This window comes from Rhodnius prolixus, unplaced genomic scaffold (genome assembly GCF_049639745.1).
Source record: "Rhodnius prolixus isolate KJV_2025 unplaced genomic scaffold, Rpr scaffold_13, whole genome shotgun sequence".
NCBI lineage: Eukaryota > Metazoa > Arthropoda > Insecta > Hemiptera > Reduviidae > Rhodnius > Rhodnius prolixus.
Window position 1 is genome coordinate 6,638,885 of NW_027411583.1, and position 18,872 is coordinate 6,657,756.

Genomic DNA, 18,872 nt, shown 5'->3' on the forward strand with positions numbered 1-18,872 from the left:
TTCCAAAAGTTTAACTAATAAAGTTTCGTTTTTAGAAAATATTTAATTAGTTTTTTGCATTTACGCTCTTTATAGGAATTTATCACTGTTAATTTGTTTGTTAGCCACAAGAATGTTTTTATTTATTTATTTTGCAAGACAAATGCCTCTTGGTACTTCCATTAAAAAAAGTTATGTTTAGAATGTTATAAGCATTGCTCTTGATTTTTTGACTTCTATTTTTGTTGGGCACTAAAAAAAGCAAGATCTTTCATAATTTCTTAATTATAAACCATTTTAGTGCCTTCTTTTATATTAACATATTTAAACCTTTTCCAGCGGTAAAAAATGTAGATCTGTTCGATACTTAAACTTTGTGTTTACCTAACTTAAGTTCGAGAAATTCTATCTTTTACAGATTTCGGTTATAAACGTTTTTTAAGTACCATTTTGTTTCAATGCTGAAAAAAAACGTAAAATCATAACAAAGTTAAACAAATTATTTGCTTGCTTTCAACAGAATTGCAATGTTCAAATTGATAAATAGTTGGTCTAGTTAACGGTTAACCAGAAATTTAACTGGTGTATTCATTCATGCAAATATAAATATGGCTGCTGAACGGTCAATTTGAGAAGTGGTTGGTGATGTTTATGAGAAGTGTAGTGCTGAGATATTTTTTTTTTTCATATTTCTGTAGTAAAATATACTCAAGGCAGTCCCTCTTACAGAGAGATGGTTATATTAACACTTAATATAGCTGAATACTTTCCAGTTGAGCATTCGGAATCATTGGCTACAGCAAGAAGGTAATTAGCAGGTACAAAATCTTTCAGATTTGTTTAAAAAAATTAACTCTACATCGATAGAATTCAATTTTGGAGCCAATGTTTTAGCCTTGTTTATCTCTATCAAGTCCAGTTAAACTTTAAAATAATATATTTCTCTAATGTTTCAATTATTAGTTATCCGTATTTGCACTAAATATACACCAGATTTGTAAAATCAGTGAGCCCTTCCAGGAACCACTTCTGATAATTATCAGTAAATTATTTATTTATAATAATATTTATAATTTGAATTTCTAATTTGAAAAACGGAACTGTTTTCATTTATTATCGAAGTCCATTTTATTATCTTACTCCAAATTTTCAATTCACTTTTTCAATGTATGCATTTACTTTGTTAACAAAGCAGTAATTTCACCTATAACGTTCGTACCTGAATCGGTTTTTCTAGATCATGTTTTTTATTGCATATTTCAATTGTTGGCTTGAAATATTTAAAAGAAAAAATTCATAAACAGTAAGTAAATATTTTCCAAATCAAACAGTTTTCATGCTAGTATGTGGCTCCTAAAAATGTTTTGTTTGAATTAATGTGTATCAATTATTCATTAATGTTTAAAAATTCTTTGAATTTTTGGCAGTAGGGTTCAGCTTTAAATAATAAAGCAACCATAATCTAAAATAAAAACGTAATTATCATTTACAGGAGGTGCTTCATATAAATTTTACTCATACCTAACGGTTTTTTTTTTTTAATAGATTTTACATCTCTTTGACAAGAAATGCAGTTTCAAATATCAATATTTAAATATCAAACATGAATAATTTTGTAAAACTAGATTTGTCCGACGTAATGGTGGATATGGTAAAACTGGAAAGAAGTAAGTGTTAAAATTGATTATCTTATATTGATAGACATTATTACTTTCAGTCCATGTTTGATGATAATTTTAGGTGTTAGACCAGTAACTGATATGGCTACTGAATTGAAAGAAGAACGCTATTGGGGATATCCCATCATGGACAAAACTGATGGCAGTACAGTAGGTAAGTCGATTTAATTGGTTGTTTCACAATTATAAAATGTTAAAATAAAATTTAACAATTAACTTATTAGGCAATATAATTTCTTTCTTTTTATTATTTCTAGAAGCAGATGCATCTTGTTCCAGAGGAACTACTATGGGTGAATGTGAAAGAAATGAACACTACATAAAAGTGAATAATTATTGTGAAAACAGTACCAATCGGACTGACTTAGTAAATGTGTTAACGCAGACATCTGACCAAATATTGCAATGTCCTTTACGTTCAAGAAAATCAAGTAAAAGTGGTGGAACATCACATAGAGGTGAAAAACCATTCACATGTACTTTGTGTAGTTATAAAACTGATTCTGCAGGTAATTTAAAGGAACATATGTTAACGCATACCGGTGAAAAACCTTTTGCATGTACTCTGTGCAATTATAAAACAGCTAGATTGCGCTCATTGAAACCTCATATGCTTACACATATGGGTCAAGAACCATTTGTTTGTAATTTATGTAATTATAAAACTATTAGAGCTAGTGATTTAAAAAGACATAGGTTAACGCATACCGGTGAGAAACCTTACACTTGCACCATGTGCAATTATAAAGCTACAACTTTAGATTATTTAAAAAAACATATGTTAACGCATACTGGTAAAAAATCATTCTCATGTAACATTTGTAATTATAAATCAATGAGAGCGAGTAATTTAAAATTTCATATGTTAACGCATACATCCGATAAACCATTTGGGTGTACCTTATGCAATTATAAAACTGATCAAGCAAATGATCTTAAAATGCATAAATCAACGCATAAATTAACTTGTACGTTGTGCAATCTTAAAACTAATGATGTTAATGATTTGAAAAATCACATGACCACTCACAGGACTGAAAATGTTAATATATATGAAATGCCATTACATTAATTAAACTGTGCATAAATCGAGGCACTTATAATAACAAAGCCTGCATCAAAACCAATTTACATAATGTTTTAAGGATTTTCTTAATTAGATTATCTATTTTTTCTTAGCCACTGTTAGCAAGTCTCAATCAATGTTTGGACTCTGTTAAGAGAGTTTCGATTTTTGTGGGTTAGAAAAATACTTAAGAATGGTATTTGAAAATAGTCTAAAAGGACAAAGATGTGGAAAGCAAAAAAATAGATCACCTTAACAGCTTAAGTTTTTGGCTTTATATCCCAAAAACAGTTTTTTTATTTATTTCTTTTTTAACAGTGGACAAGGACTAGTGCTACTACTTAAGTCTGATTTTTTATTTTTTGTTTCTCTCGCTACATTTTTTTAAAAATATTTAATTTAGGATCTTAGAGATTAAAATTCAGCAAATATGATTTGATATTTAAATCAAATTAATGAATAAATAAATATCTAATTCATTATTTATATAAATATCAAATTAGTTTCTTGCTTCAAAAACGCTTGAGTTGGTCGCCTTATGTGCTCCTGGTTCTATTTTCTTTCATCTTTTTCAATATAGTTCTTTTTCTCATATTCATTATTGTCGTATTCATTCGTATTTTAAATTTTACTTCCTTTTACATATTTTGATTAATTTATATTTTATATTAATGAACTTAATTTTATTTAAGTTAACAAGCTAGTCATAAAGTATTTGTGCCTCACTTTGATACAATAGAATTAATTACTTACTTTCAAGAGAAATTTCTATTTTTTGAAATTGCGAGTTATTATTTAAGTTTAGAAATTTCTCAACTTGAATTGATAGGGCCAAAAAAACGAGATAGTTATTTCAAGTCTTAAATAATAATTTCCCCTTTTTTCCACAAAACATGAACACTTATTTATTTACAATATTATCTTTAACTTGTAATTAGCGCCTGATTATATGAAGAATTTCTCATTATCTCAATACCAAATGCATAAATCAATATTAAAAACGAACAATAAATTTACACATTCTTAAAAAGGAAATGACAGGTATATTGCTCTCTTTTTAAGGTTTAAAATTGTACACTATTGTTTGTTAAATTTTATTATAAAATTTTTATTATATTATTTTTCAAAACTTTAAATTTTATGCTTACATTCCAAATAGAATTAATCAGAACATTCCTTAAAAATTGGTGTAAGTAGGACAAGAATAATTTTGAACAAGATTTCTATTGAGAAATATTTTAGTGACCGTTTACAATGTTCTTTATTATTATTATATTTTAGAAATGTATAAATCCATCATATAGTTTTACATATATAAATAATTATTTATTTTTTCAAAAAATAATTAATTCACATTGGAATAAATTGTGAGATTTAGTTATCCAAAAACATGTATAGAAGTCTACATTAACCTAATGAAAGTCAAATCCGTCAGTAAATATGACGAATAATATCATAAAAATATTTTTCAGCATTGCCGTTTAAATCCTTTGTTCAAAAATAAATAGGAGTCAAAATTTAGGAAAAGTATTGCGTGCTTAAAGCGCAATAGGAATTTCAGAAAAAGTATAGTTTTTCAAATAAAGCGTATAAATTATACTTATTAAAATCACTAAATAATATTAGTGTCTGACGCTGTATACAAAATATAAGTAAACTATTTGTAATGTTATTTGTGTTAACAGTAATTTATGAAAGGTAATAACAATTTAAATTGTACTCAGTATTTACATTTAATGATTGTTGAATCAATAACTTTTTTATTATTTAATACATGGAATATCACTTTTTCCATCTCAATATTGTTAGTGACTTTTGACCTATTACGTCTAGCTAAACACCTATTTCTCCGATTTGCATGGAAATACGGTTCTTACTGTGATTATCAAAATCATTAGTTTTTGAGTGGAATTCCTTTCAAAATGATAATAATAAAGAAGTTATATTCATGAAAGATCGATTATAGCGTATCATCGCTGTTACTAACACATTATTACTAATATATTTGTAATTACAGACAGTAACTATTCTGGTGCGATGATTGACGAATTAGCGAAATTCATATCAGATTGGACAGTTCCATTTCGTTCTAATTAAGAAAATGTAGATCTCATTTAGTTTGCAAACTTGAAAGTCTATGTTGCACGCATTAAGTGGAAGTTTTTTGGGTAATTTTTAATAAAAGGAAATAAATACAGCATGCAATTGAAACGTTTAAAAAGTATGAACACTGCTAAAATAAAATATATACATAAAAAAAAATGATTTATTCAAAAAAGGTAATTAAAAAAAAATACGTTAAGCAAATTTAAAAAAATATATATAAATAAAGTATTTTGCTTATTGAAAAATAATTAAATTATTGTTGACGGTTTTCACAATTTTTTAGGAAAACCTTGTTTTAATTCTTTAATTAATTATAGCTATATGAATTACTGTGATAAATTTAGAAATATATTTTGTTATAAATAAAGAACTTTGATAGCTTTTTATTTTTTTTAATATCTATTTTTTCTTATGTTCCTTTTCAATAACAGATGAAGGGTATAAGGCGGGCTAATACTGCCAAGATGAGACTGTTTATGAAAACTAAATATTAAGATCTTCATTTACTGAACTCTGTAAATCACAGAAGACATTTAATGCTGTTATAAAAAATAATTTCGGGAAAAAGATGAAAACAATTTGGAAATTATGAAGGCAAAATTCTATCGTTTCATTTTATTTTTAAGCACATGGGGATCAATTAATTAGTAAGTTGCTAATTTTTAAACAAACAAAGTAACTCCATTAACTTTTCATTCTCTCATACTAAGGAGGTAAGGAAGGTATTTCGATTGTGCTAATTTTTTGAACTTGAGTTTTCTTTTTATCAGAACTTATCTGTTGTCAGTGTTCTTTCCTTCTGCATTAAATATTTCTATTTTTCAGACATAAGACACGATAGCAATAAAATATATATTGATAGTTAAGAATATAAATTTTATGTTTAACCAATAGTTAGAATCTATCCTATTAAGAGTATTTGTAGTATAGTGCTACCTACTAAGTGGTTGCAAAATTCCCGCACCTGAGAGAGAAGTAATGCTCCGGCTGATAGCCACCTCTCTTAAATCGCACTTACGTAATATTTATACCAGTAGCTCGTTTTTTTGGTTCAGTAGTTTTTTGAACTTACAGCGTAAGTTGTCTTATCTCTTTGATATTTTAATCTATTGTTTTTAATTTTTCTTTAAGTAAACTTAAACTTTAATGTTGTGCAATTCTTTTGGACATAGTGCGGAATCGATGTAAGTAATAAATAGATAGATATTCGATCAGTAAATAAAAAAATAAACTGTATTTGCGTTAATTCAGAAATTTTTGCACTGAAAATATTTTACGCCACTTCTCGTTAATTACTGTACATATTTCAGAAATGTGCAATTCTGAGGCCCATTACGGAACAAAAAAAAAATAGAAAAACTACGTTCAATTAGTTGTGGTAATCCACTGAATTCCATACCTTTCACTGTTTAAGACAAACGTATAACTTTGAAATTTCCACTGAATTTCATTAGGATTTTTCTGAAGAACGCTGTAAAATATTTTAAACAATAAACATAAAAGAATGATATAAAAAAATTAACATACTTTAATGAAATATAGGTAATTAAAAAAAGTTTACAAATTTTAATCAACGTTCGTAAATCTATTTAATAGCGTCCTAATTCTTGGCTTTGTAAATTACCAAAGTGTAGAGGGGATAGGGTGTGTTTGGATGGAACTGGTTTCTTTAAGGCCTGTCTGTTTTTTATTTATTTCTTAATTTATTCTTTTTTAACTTTGACTCCTTCTGTAAGTGGCAATAAATTTTTCGGAATGCCGGAAGAAACTTAATTTGATTTTATTAATTCTTATCTGATCTTTGAAAACAATTTATAACAAATAATTATTCTATTCGGACGATATTAGAAAAAGTGACTTTAGTCTTAACACGGCCCAATTGAATGGGGGATAGAAGTTTTTGGCTTTTAATTAATTTGAAACATATAAAATCCCGTTCCCCGTACGGCCAATCAAGTCCCTGGTTAACTTTCATGAGGCACTTATTTCAACGTCATGGTATTTCAAGCCAAATTTTCTGCCTTCTTTGCTTCAGTTGAATTTAAGAAGGCCAGCCTACAAGAACTCTGTAAGTACTAATCATTATCAGAATTAAATGACGCATTCTTGAAGCTATCAAATGTTTTAATTAATTTTAACTTTTTCTACCTCCATTGCGACTGACGAATGATCATTTTTAGTTGTGAAGCAGGTATAAACTTAAGAAATTCATTACCTCGGAAGAGGTATTGATAATTATCATTAATTTCAATTGTAAGAGCTTCCTTCAAGGCTGCTATAAGAATCTTGATTTTAATTACTCTATAGATATTTTCCGGCGTGTAGAGCTGAGTTACAAGCTTTAAGCCTTCAAATGCTTTCAAATAGTGCGCAAGTTTGACAGTGTCAAGAACACCATTGGAAGCTTACTAGAAACGTTTTGCAGAATTGTTGCTAAATTGGCACAATTTTAATTTAATAAACCATTAAAATAAATCCTAATGGTCTCCAATGTAAAATTTGTAGTTTGTTATAATTCTGTACTTTCAACGTATCAGGACAATATCCCTCTTTCTCCAAGTATTGAAAAAGGACACATTATATGAAAACTAATTACTAATACATGTGTTAATTTATGTAAGGAGGAAGATTGTTAGTGGAAGGAGTATAAGTCTCCAGTTTACTTAATCTTTTTTGTTACAGAAGTTGAAAATGTTTCCATTTAAGATCACAAATATCGAAGGCCAAATTGGTAAAGAGCTTTTAGAACTGTTCACAGGAGAAAAAGCTGGTTGTGTACAAGTCGGACCAAAAAAATGGACACTTCCAGCGAAATATGCTGAACACGCTGAAAAATATTATTCCTTTGATCTGAAAGAAGATGATTTATGGATTATAACTTTTCCAAGATCAGGTCAGCCTTTTCATAGTTACAAAAAATTTAATTGAATTTCTATCTAAAAAAAATGATTCTTTTAGAATTGTTTATTTTATTTTTGTATTAGGCACCACTTGGATGCAAGAATTATTGTGGCTTGTAAATACCAAAACAGATTTTGAGAATATTTCGGCTAAAACACCTTTAATTGAACGATTTCCATTTATTGAGTAAGTTATTTAGCTCAGTTTTATCAAAGCATTATTTTGAGTTTACTTGAGCAATACTGTTATTTAAAGCTTGAGTCCTAACTAATTCACATATTTATGCTTGGAACACATCTACACGAATTGAATTACTTCTTTTGGTAGAGTAGCATCCGGACACTAATGGTATCTCTTTCTGAGCAAATTCCAGGCTTTTATTGCGTTGATTTGTAATATGAAAGGTTCTAAACTTATATAAAAAAAGTTGCACCGCCTTATAGTGCTAGAAGATGTAGCTGTCTAGTTAACAAATCTAGATGATGATGATTATTATTATTTTGTTTTATTTATTTGTGATAAAGGCCTAAGGACATTAACATTTACTTGTAGGTTTACCTATAGAATTTCAGGCTTTTTAAAAATCATATATCTTTTTTCTATTAATAACTCAAATCCTTGAACAATGCATTTAAGTAGACTAAAATGAGTAAAATTATATTAAAACTGTCCGGTAGGACAGTAGTATAAGGGTTGATCGTCAAAAACTGCACGAAAAAGCGTAACGTTGTAAAACACCCAACTTTGACAATTTTTTTTTCTTTTTGTATAAATATTTATTTAATGATTAGTTTTTATTAGGTAAATTAAACGAGAAATATTTTTAACTACAATTTATTCATAATTAATGCATTGAAAATCAATTTTAGGTTCAACATGATATTCAGTGATAAATACTTAGAAGAGATAGCACAATTAAATGACTATAATCCGGAAGTAATGAAAGAACTTAAGAGAAGAGATACGCCAGGTTGTTTTCCTTGTCTTTTTTCTTTAACCTGATAGTAATTGGAAAAACTGTTCCTGATAAACATATTATCATTGACAATAATTCTGATACAATCATCTTAATTCTAATATCACGATATTTCATCCATTTCAATGGCAGCAGTCTTGTTATCGAAAAAATTGTGATAGATCTTGGCAGTATAAAATGCATAAAACTAAAAATGGAGCACTTAGAGAAATTACTGCATTTTTTAATTAAAAAAGTCTTCCTGAACCTCCTTTCATTTTGTGCTCCTAGACAGGTAATAAATCCCTCTAACGATAATATTTTAAAATTATTTACCAGGCTATGTAACTGCAAAGACCATGAATTCGCCGAGACATTTTAAAACACATCTACCGCCCAGTTTGTTGCCACCAAATTTAGTTGATACCTGCAAGGTGGTTTATGTGGCCAGAAATCCTTTTGATGTTGCCGCCTCGTTTTATCATCATAATAAATTATTCAGAGCACACGGATACCAAGGTGACTTTAAGAAGTATTGGGAACTTTTTGAAAAAGATCTAAGTAAGTATGGCCCAAAAGTTTATTTTTTATGTCATCTTTGGTTTTTAATAATCTACTCTGTAATAATAATAATAATTATTTTAAGAAATTCTTATTATATTCATTTAATTTAAGTAATACTATTCTTTTAGTCTTGTACAGTCCATACTGGGAACATATTAAAGAAGGATGGGAGCTAAGGAATCATCCCAATTTTTTATTCTTATTTTATGAGGATTTACTACGTGTAAGTGCCTTATGTCTATCAGATTTAAAACATAGATGTTAGCCGTTATCATTAGTGCCCAAAACTCCAGCTGATCTCAAACTCTTGAAATGTTCATGTGGCACTTTATGGAGTCAGTGTTTGTTCGTACAGCTTTGGACATCTGTTAAAGTACTGTCAATTTGGAGATGGTGTGGATGATATACTTTTATATATCATTATTCTACAGTAAAAAGTAAAGTAATTGCCTATTTTTTCAGGCGGGCTTTACGTCCAATTACCAATTAGGTATCGTGAACGGAGGCGACTAGCAAACATACTTTACTGTCAATTTCTTTTATTAACCTTTAAATAAGGTTTCCAAGGCTTAGACCGGGAATCGAACCCAGTACCTCAATGCATATTAGCTTTGCAAGTCTCGCCACTTAACCGCTCGGCTATCGTGGCGGCTCATTATTCCACAGTAGACTAAACGGACGGACGAATGCCCTAAGTTAGTGGCTTTCAAACTGTGGGGCGACAGTCATAAGTGGGACGCACACCTTTAATCGGAACAATCTTCTTTAAGTACAAACAAACCACAAAATTATAAAAATTTTTGTAAATGCTCCATAAAAATAAGCAATGGGCGTTGATGGATAGAGGATTAGTTTTTTTATTTGTTATTTGTTTATCCTTCACATTTCTGTTTTTATTCTTGATAAGAATACAATATTTGAGAGTTAGTGAGGGGATTAGCTATGCGGTTATCGTGTTGGATTCCCACGCGTAGGTCCCGGGTTCGAATCCAGTTGTTGACACTTAGATTTTCTCTTCCTAGGAGCTTCTTACAGCTCACTATACGGCGATTGTCAGTGTTGTCTGTAACCGAAGAACACTGTCCGGAGGCCGGCAGTGTACTGAAAAAAGCACTGAAATATCCTCAGATGTTGGCGTGCCTTACAATAAAAAAATTAAACTTTTCTTCTTAAGCTATTTCTACAATTTTGATTTTAATTCAATATTTATTTTTATTTTTAGGATTTACCAAGTAATATAACAAAAATTAGTAAATTTTTAGATAAAACAATGACGGATTATGAAATTAAGAGACTAGCCGCTCACTTACATATAGATAATTTTCGTAAAAATGTTACATTTATGAGGAATACTGGAATTAAAGGCATGTTCAATCCAGAAGCGCAAGGATTTATTCGTAGAGGTTATTTTTTATACATTTTATTATTCCTAAAGAAATTACTTGCATTTTAATAAGATTTTTGTTTTGTTTTGCAGGAAAAATAGGCGGCAATGAAGAATTTGATAATGATGAAATTAAATTAAGAGCTCAGAAATGGTTTGAGGAAAATTTAGCTAAGACTGATATTGTATTTCCAAAGTTTTAGTATTTCTTTAATGCCTCTATAATAAATGTTTTTATAAACAACTTACGAAGTTCTTCGGATCTGCAACTTTTATAGCTTTTACTGAATGTTCTTTTTATATGCACACATACCAGAAGAATGCGAATTAAGAACAAATATGCTGCCTCTTTTATTCAAATTAACTCCTCTTATGCAATATTGTGTCACGTATTTTCAGAACGAAACCTAATGCTTTTGTCGGTGTACTCGATGATGTGAGCCAGTCACCTTGACTAGCAAAGGCAGAGGTGGAATGAACGAGTACTTTGCTTGAGCCTCTATATAAAGAGAGTTTCTCTGCGGTTAAAGCTGTATAAGCTTCAAATGGAACAACCCCGAAACAGCCGTCGGCAAAAGGACAGACTTTTTGGGCATTCTATCTCAGCAATGCCCGCTCTCTAGATTGATAGTTAGATTTATCAAATGATCTGCATTTTTTGAAAATTATTCGTTACTAAATTCAGTTGAAAAACAGTTTTCTTAAGATCACCTGTTATTGAATAGAAATTTAGTTAATAAATGACTCTCTCCCTCCAGCAGACTTCATTTCTTGCATTCTGATGTTTCAAATTTTAATTACAGTTTGGTTCAGAAGTGACGTCATTTGTAGAGTTTTATGTCGCTGCACGTGATGGATTTAATTCCATAAAAAGGAGCTGAATTATAAAGGAGAACCTTATATTTTATTTTGACGAATACAATTTTATTCAGAAATAAATGCCATAAGTTTTAAATTAAACAAATTAAAAATTTCCAGTTTAAAGTCAATTTTTTATCTTATCACTAGTGCAATTTTTTTTTTTTATCTTCCCGTCAAGAAGATGATAACCTAAGCATTAAGTGTGGTAGGTTAGTTATTGCTATGACCAGTACATTCCTTGAAATACTTCAGTAACCATCCCGAGGTATAATTTTTTATTACAATAGTAGTTTTTAAAACATTTCGAAACAAAGAAAGCAAAATATGTAGGGCGAACAAACATTCGACTTTTTTTTTTACTGTGTTTTCAGGTTTTAACCTGTAAATTTTTTATCTACTTACGGATTTCTGTTATAAGTTTACTTTTCTCTACAGCTTAGATTTTCTAAACTCCATAAAAAATCAGTTTTCTTGGAACAGAAAACGATCTTTAGTTACAACTGTAACATTCTGTGGACCAGAACTTAAAAAAAGAGTTTAAAAAAAGTATTCTCTCGATGTACGTTATCAAAACAAAATTTCCCTAGTTTGTGTGCTAAATGGTTGCAAAATGTAAGTATTAATATTAATTCTGAGTTGGAACCGTGTTCTAGTGGGGCCGGAATAACATACCATTAATAAAAAATAACTACGGGAAACCATCTAAAGTGTTTCATTTAAAAATTGCTGGATGCGCCTCTGACCAGAGTTTACTGTCGGTAATTTAATTCTTTAGTTATAACTGTGCATAAATATAATAACTAAAGCCAAATAATAAAATTATACAGGAATTTGCACAATTTTTTAGTTTATAATTTTTCATTTAAATCAAAGGACGAATGATTTTCAAGCTCGTGGTAGGTATAAACAAAAATTGAGGAGCTAGGATGTGTTTTGCTCTTGCAATTGAACTTTTTGAACACTCGTGTGTTTACAATTTAGAACTTACCTAGTAGGTTTTCCACCTTGTTCTGTCGAGAAATTGTAGTTTCCAAATTTATAAGAAGTTTCATTATTTTCTTTAACTTTGAGTCATTTAACGTTTTGGTTAAGCCTTATCACGGGTAAGGAATGAAACTTCCAATTAATGTGAACGTGTGGCAATCTAATCCTATTGCCTACATATAGATACTAGTTCGATAATAAACTTTTAATATTCTTATTATTGTTAATAAACTGGAAACACAACGATTTACAAATTAACGGCTGATTATTTTTATATTTTAAATTATAAATGTTGTGCAGAAATTATGCCGTTTTTGAAAAAAATGCACTTTTCAAAATTAAAGATTCACAATTTTTTGTATGTCTCTCGTCAGAAAAGCTTAAATGAAAATGAGATTATCCAATATCAGAACTGATGAACATTGACGATATTTTTAATAAATTCAATAGTAATATGAATAAAATCTATCGCCCAGTACTTTAAAGCAGTATCAAAAACTGAATATCAAACAGTACATCTTTTCAGCTTTCGCCAATCCGTACACTCGACTCCGAAAAAGATCCGACGACAATTCTCAAAAGTAGGGAACATACTGAAGATACTTTGGTGTCTTGTGATCTCTGTACGTGGCTCCACTACATCATTTATTTAAAGCAAGTTTCTGATACTCTCTCTCCCGGAGGGCATTCGATGGTGAGGAAGAAAGATTGATTGCTAATGGCGTCTGAGTACAAAGACCATTGAAAAGTGAGATAACACTGTAAATTGAAGTTCGAGTAGTGGTCTCGCCGTGCTTGGCAGAATGTGGTGTGTGACTCTTATGACAATTCTAAAAGTAACAAGTTTGCCTGCGATAACAAGATAAGAAAGTATAATTCGTAGAAAAAAATCCAGTCTCTAGATTAATTAAGTAATGAGAGTTGGTTTTAGGCAAGTATGGAAGTAGATCAGCTTTCTAAAAGCGAAAGTGTAGATAAGAGTACAGGGATAAATTGTTTGAAGTTTATGGCTTATATTTATGGAAGTAATAATTCCTTGAAACCCTAAGGGTTTGTGGGCATTGGGCCTTATTCACCGGATGATCCTCCGTGTCTGTAATTACCGACGATATTCATCGTCGTATACATAAGTGATAAGTATCAGTCTGCAATGATCTTATATATTTCAAAACTTTCTTTTTCTGGTGTTTCTTTCTGTGTTAGTTCTTCATTTTATACTTAGTACTTACTTAAGTAGTTTGCTTTTTAACTCTGTATAGCCGTGAGATTGATTAGTTTATGTTTTAACCTCTTGAATCTGGGAAGTAATACTTATCGTTTTTTCCTGACTTCTCCCCAGCAGTCAATTTTTCTGGGCCTAAATTTTAGTGAAAGTGATAGACCTACAACGATTTTTTTTTCATGAATTTTTAACATGTTATCTTCTAAGTGGTTGAAATATTTTTATTTTAGGAAAAGTGTGAAAGCTTTCACAGTTTTACTAGTGACAATTCATTCATTCAGTTAGTGGCAATAGGTCAATAGTGACAAATCGGGACGACATTCGCAACTGTAGATTTAGGATAAACCGAGAAAGAAGTCATCTAGGCCACGATTGGGCTCAATACGAACAGCCACATGTACAAAAATAATTTCTCATTCAGAGGACCTCATTTTCTGAAAACAGGGATATTTTAGGGGGTATAACACGTTTGCAATACTTATATTTTCTTACTATAAGTATGAGAAATTAATAAATGTTTTGCAAAATCTTTTGTACAAATTGTTGGATAAATACACAACGATAGACCATTCGCTAAAAAGGATTGTTTCTCATATTACTTTTAAAACCTTACTTCAAATTCAGCTTGCTCAAACTTAATATGATTGGGTAAATTTATCGAGATTTCTTCCGAGTAAGAAAATTAAAACAAGAGATTGTAATTTTTTATTAATGTTAAGTTATGTTGAGTGTTCTGGGGTGTGAACAAGGTTTAATAATAATAATAATACTTTATTTTCAAGATAAATAAAAAAGAAATACATAAATAAGTATTAGACGTCATAGATAAATCCGTCTGCCGGAAATAGTTTGAACAAGGTTTTAGACATTCTATTTCTTAAATAAGATTAAGTTTTTCTTAATCATTTTTTTTTAAAAAGAGTAAAGTTTGTTCTTCATAGAATATAAATTCAGTGTGCGATGATTTCTATGCCTTAAAAATGTAATAAAATACAGTCTTTTCACAGCAACTGAAAATGTTTCCATATGAAATCACCAAAATTGAAGGCAAAGAAGGTGAAGAGCTTTTAGAACTGTTCACAGGAGAAAAAGCCGGTTTTGTACAAGTTGGTCCAAAAAAATGGACTCTTCCAACAAAGTATGCTGTACATGCTGAAAATATTTATTCTTTTGAAGTAAAAGAAGATGATTTATGGATTGTAACATTCCCTAGATCAGGTGAGGTTTCTATTAATTCACGCCTAATTAGTTGGATGATTTCATGCATTTTTTTTTTTTTTATAAATGTATATTTGGTTTTTAAACAGGCACTACATTGATGCAAGAATTAGTATGGCTAGTAGGCAATAAATTAGATTATGAGACTTCGTTCAATATTTCTTTAAATGAAAGGGTTCCATTTTTTGAGTATGTTATTTTTAATTTATTTAAAAAGTGTGCCTAGATTAATTGTGAATAAAAATGAAATGTCTTTATTAATTTGGATAGTAAAATTTTATATTATATTGTTTGGACGACTATAGGCCGCCTTAACTCTTTGTACATGTTCTTTTTGTGAAGAAATCTTGCACAAGGCAGATTTCTTTTGCATCAGGAGAATTAGATATTAGAGAAACCAGACGAGTACCTTTTTTTTAGACTCCAAGGCTTGGCAAACCCAAACATTTTGTGGAGAAAAAAAATTACTTTTATTAGTTTGTATAATTGAATTTCCGCTCACGTTCGCAGCTTTTGTTCTTATGTCTATTATGTAATTTATAATATATATTCAAATGTAGAATAAGAAATATAGTGATGGTTCAGTCTCTGTCGATTCAGTACGCGTAGTGGATTGTTAGGAATGTCAGTAGAGAAGATGGATCGTACGAAAGGATAAGAACAAGTGGAAAAGGCGTTATGGAGTTGGTGATATTTTGTCTAGGCGAGTTGTTGTACGTATGGTATGGTAAGGTCATTGTGAAGACTAAAGTTTTTAGGAACCTAAGTAGTTTTGAATGGAAGGTATATGGGATTCATGTGTTTGTAGTGGTGGCCAAAAAGGTTTGAAGACATTAATGTATCGCTTCAGATCAACCGTTTGTGTTCTAAGAGCAGTTTAGATTATCGTCCAACAAGTACGTAGAGAAGTTTGGCACGTTTAGATGTCTTTTAAGTTTTACTTGTTTTAGACCCTCCACAAAAGTAAAAATAAAATTATTAACACAAACTTTTGTTGATTTAATAAATCAATTAATATTTTTGTATACTTCAAACTTTTAGATTTTTCATTGTTCTTATTCTTAAAAAATGTGTATTTTTATAGCGCCGATTTTCTATTTTAGATTTAACTGCGTAATGAGTGATGCGTACTTAAAAGAGATTGCAGAATTAAATGACAACGCTCCAGAAATAGTAAAGGAAATTAAGGACTGGGATACACCAGGTTAGTTTTTTTTCTACACTTATCACGTCTTTCCTGATAAGTTTAGATAATTTTCTTCTTCTTTTTTTTTTAATCCTCAGATTTATCTCCTTTATCAGTTTTTTTGCTTATAATATAGATCTTTTTAAACATTTTTCTGCCAGGCTACATAATTGCACAGTCTATGACATCACCAAGATACTTTAAAACACATCTACCGCCCAGTTTGTTGCCACCAAATTTAGTTGATACCTGCAAGATGGTTTATGTGGCCAGAAATCCTCTTGACGTTGCCGTCTCATTTTATCACCACAATAGATTAATTAAAGCACACGGATTCCAAGGTGACTTTCGCAAATATTGGGAGCTATTTGAAAAAGATCTAAGTACGTACCAAAATGGAAAATTTTTCGTCTTTTCTTTCTTAATAATGTGTAAAATAATTGAGGAAATAAAACGTAAATTGTTCTTTCAGTCTTGTACAGTCCATACTGGGAACATATTAAAGAAGGATGGGAAAAAAGGAATCATCCAAATGTCTTGTTTCTTTTTTATGAGGATATACTTCGAGTAAGTAATTTTTGAAAGCCTGTAAAACATTTTGCTTCTCTTGATCATTGGAAATCGTAAATATTTTCGTAAATAGCAAATCCTATGGGTAAGTAAAATGCATTAGTAACACCAACATGTCCTAAATTAAAACTGTCTGGTAGGACAGTTGTATAAGAGTTGATCGTCAATATAGGGATGGGTGTTGCAGCAATGCAGCGTGTTACTGAGACTTCAACTTACGAGTCTAACGCGCTAGTTTGCCCTATCCTTCTTTCGATATATATTCTTTATTTTAGAGAAAATTTGAGAATTTAATCATTTTTAGGGAAAGAGGAAAATATTGTTAAAGTTGTCCATTTTTCAACATTTTGCTTTTTTGTGCAGTTTTCGACGGTCAACCCTTACTCAATTGCCCTACTGGACAGTTTTAATTTAAATTATTTTCTGTAATTTAATTTATATTTGTTTTTTAAAAAGGATTTCACTGGTAATATAAGAAAAATTGGTCAATTTTTAAATAAACAAATGTTGGACGATGAAATTCAAAGATTAGCTGATCACTTACACATAGATAATTTTCGTAAAACATTTATGTTGGAAAATGACTTACAAATTAAAGGAATGATTAATCCACAAGCGCCAGGATTCATTCGTAGAGGTTAATTAATTAAGTTTTTTCTTGTAAGAATTTTTATAAAACAAATTTGATCTTAATGAAATTTACTTTAATTATACAGGAAAAATAGGGGGAAATCAGGAATTTGATGATGCTGAAATTAAATTAAGAGCTGAGAAATGGTTTAAGAAGAATTTAGCTAATACTGACATTATATTTCCAAAGTTTTAACATTTTAAAGTTTATTTTTCAATTTCATGGATGATTAGGTAACTAATTACTACTGCTGAGGTCATTAATGTTTATTTAATGCTTTTTTTGCTTACAATAGTGTACAATTTTTTCAATATTGACGTAAAATTGTTAATAATTTCAATATTTTTTAAAACTGATCTCACGTATAAGAATACGAAAATTCAGAAACAGTTTATTTGCACATTCTTGGTATTCTAGAAGAATTGTAAAAATTTCAATTTCTTGCAAAAATCAACAATGAGTGCTATTACCGAAAGATTTCGATAACTTGTTTTTTATAATGCGGCGTTTAAGATAATCTCCAGATATATCAGTTGAGGTCTCCTGAATGCTACATCGTTTTTCTTATGTTTATTTGCCGACCGTAATCGAAAAACGAAAGATTACAGGAGTTCAAGTTTGATATTTTGAGCAATAGTTTGCGGTATTAGCAAATTTAGAAATTATGATGAGACGAAAAATAGATATTTCAAACAAAATATTAGCGAATAGATCGCTCACTTTGGCTTTCTTTGAAAGTTGACTTTTAATAAAAAAATTGATTATATTAATATTCTACATTCCTTGATCTCTTCTTTATTTATAAAGAACTCAAATGCTGAATAAAAGTTAATTGGAAATTCCAATTGTAATTGAGTGCTGTTATAGAAAAAAGGCATTTTTTTTAAGTTTTTAGAAAATTTAGCACTTCTTTGACAGATAACAGATATTATTATAAATATTGGAAATATTTTTATATAAATATTATTAATTTAATAATATATTATAGAAACTTATATTGTTTTATTAAGTTTTATATTGTTTTTCTTGTTATTTTTTAGATGTTTGTATTGAGAAATATGTTCTGAGTTGGTTTTGGTAAATTGAAATAACTTTAATTTGGTATAAGGGGCAATCATAATGTGTTATTTTAGGAGCAAACAAATTTTGTTAAGAAAAACTTAAAGAGTGGTGTATGGTTTTATCCAAGTAAACATCTTGTAAACAAAAAATAAATTAATAATAATAATAATTTCGATAAGGGAAAAGACGAATGGTAAATTATTAAGAGGTACCAAGAAATTAATTTAAAGTTTTCATAGACGATTGCATTAAGTGAGTGACGTAGTAAATGAAGCTACTTATGGAGAAGAGAAGTTGTTAGTACATTCACAAGAGTGGTACAGTACAGGAAGCACGTCTATAAAATATGTTTAATTTTAATAGAGCTAAGGATAATGCCACTTCCAGTTGTCACTATAATGACTTCTCGTTACATCCAAGAGCAAACAACCCTCTCGTTATTATAAGCGTAATAATAACTTCAGTTTCGTAGTTCAGTTTAAGTATGGTCCTTCATCTTAAAAA

General features: G+C 29.6%; 3 protein-coding genes and 1 long non-coding RNA gene across 12 annotated transcripts; 3 read left to right on the top strand and 1 right to left on the bottom strand.

The window, feature by feature from the left end:
- The first annotated feature begins 177 nt into the window (after positions 1–177).
- On the top strand, positions 178–5,226 carry LOC141448032 (uncharacterized). 7 transcript variants are annotated; one of them, XM_074116067.1, is made up of 5 exons: positions 178–797; positions 1,525–1,646; positions 1,720–1,812; positions 1,916–2,116; positions 4,742–5,226. In XM_074116067.1, exons 2-5 carry the CDS (start codon positions 1,583–1,585, stop codon positions 4,819–4,821), a joined length of 438 nt encoding a protein of 145 aa, XP_073972168.1. In that variant the 5' UTR covers positions 178–797; positions 1,525–1,582; the 3' UTR covers positions 4,822–5,226. The 7 variants fall into 7 exon arrangements, with proteins under 7 accessions (XP_073972168.1, XP_073972169.1, XP_073972165.1 ...); XM_074116068.1 differs by having other exon boundaries at positions 178–786; XM_074116064.1 differs by lacking the exon at positions 4,742–5,226 and having other exon boundaries at positions 1,697–1,812; positions 1,916–2,941.
- Positions 4,552–12,773, bottom strand: LOC141448036 (uncharacterized). Its single transcript, XR_012454803.1, has 2 exons — positions 12,484–12,773; positions 4,552–6,301 (listed from the first exon to the last, which is right to left on the bottom strand). It is a non-coding gene; the product is annotated as an uncharacterized lncRNA (long non-coding RNA).
- Positions 5,889–10,961, top strand: LOC141448029 (sulfotransferase 1C4-like). 2 transcript variants are annotated; one of them, XM_074116058.1, is made up of 8 exons: positions 5,889–6,014; positions 7,513–7,723; positions 7,815–7,917; positions 8,601–8,701; positions 9,026–9,247; positions 9,379–9,473; positions 10,473–10,653; positions 10,728–10,961. In XM_074116058.1, the coding sequence occupies exons 2-8, from the start codon at positions 7,522–7,524 to the stop codon at positions 10,835–10,837; spliced, it is 1,014 nt and encodes a 337-aa protein (XP_073972159.1). In that variant the 5' UTR covers positions 5,889–6,014; positions 7,513–7,521; the 3' UTR covers positions 10,838–10,961. The 2 variants fall into 2 exon arrangements, with proteins under 2 accessions (XP_073972159.1, XP_073972158.1); XM_074116057.1 differs by lacking the exon at positions 5,889–6,014 and adding an exon at positions 6,426–6,898.
- On the top strand, positions 11,608–18,550 carry LOC141448030 (luciferin sulfotransferase-like). Of its 2 annotated transcripts, XM_074116059.1 has the most exons (9): positions 11,608–11,760; positions 14,709–14,919; positions 15,009–15,108; positions 16,023–16,123; positions 16,267–16,488; positions 16,578–16,672; positions 17,132–17,312; positions 17,392–17,539; positions 18,347–18,550. In XM_074116059.1, exons 2-8 carry the CDS (start codon positions 14,718–14,720, stop codon positions 17,499–17,501), a joined length of 1,011 nt encoding a protein of 336 aa, XP_073972160.1. In that variant the 5' UTR covers positions 11,608–11,760; positions 14,709–14,717; the 3' UTR covers positions 17,502–17,539; positions 18,347–18,550. The 2 variants fall into 2 exon arrangements, with proteins under 2 accessions (XP_073972160.1, XP_073972161.1); XM_074116060.1 differs by lacking the exon at positions 18,347–18,550 and having other exon boundaries at positions 17,392–18,311.
- The last annotated feature ends 322 nt before the right edge of the window (positions 18,551–18,872 follow it).

Excerpts from the sequence above, each read along its gene's own strand:
- LOC141448030 (XM_074116059.1), top strand. The coding sequence starts at position 14,718 with ATGTTTCCATATGAAATCACCAAAATTGAAGGCAAAGAAGGTGAAGAG. Across the intron at positions 16,124-16,266 it reads TAAGGACTGGGATACACCAG|GCTACATAATTGCACAGTCT; the intron begins GTTAGTTTTTTT and ends TTTTTCTGCCAG. Across the intron at positions 16,673-17,131 it reads TTTATGAGGATATACTTCGA|GATTTCACTGGTAATATAAG; the intron begins GTAAGTAATTTT and ends TTTTTTAAAAAG.
- LOC141448032 (XM_074116061.1), top strand. The coding sequence starts at position 1,583 with ATGAATAATTTTGTAAAACTAGATTTGTCCGACGTAATGGTGGATATG. Across the intron at positions 1,647-1,719 it reads TATGGTAAAACTGGAAAGAA|GTGTTAGACCAGTAACTGAT; the intron begins GTAAGTGTTAAA and ends TGATAATTTTAG. Across the intron at positions 1,813-1,915 it reads AACTGATGGCAGTACAGTAG|AAGCAGATGCATCTTGTTCC; the intron begins GTAAGTCGATTT and ends TATTATTTCTAG.
- LOC141448029 (XM_074116058.1), top strand. The coding sequence starts at position 7,522 with ATGTTTCCATTTAAGATCACAAATATCGAAGGCCAAATTGGTAAAGAG. Across the intron at positions 7,724-7,814 it reads TATAACTTTTCCAAGATCAG|GCACCACTTGGATGCAAGAA; the intron begins GTCAGCCTTTTC and ends TTTTTGTATTAG. Across the intron at positions 8,702-9,025 it reads TAAGAGAAGAGATACGCCAG|GCTATGTAACTGCAAAGACC; the intron begins GTTGTTTTCCTT and ends ATTATTTACCAG.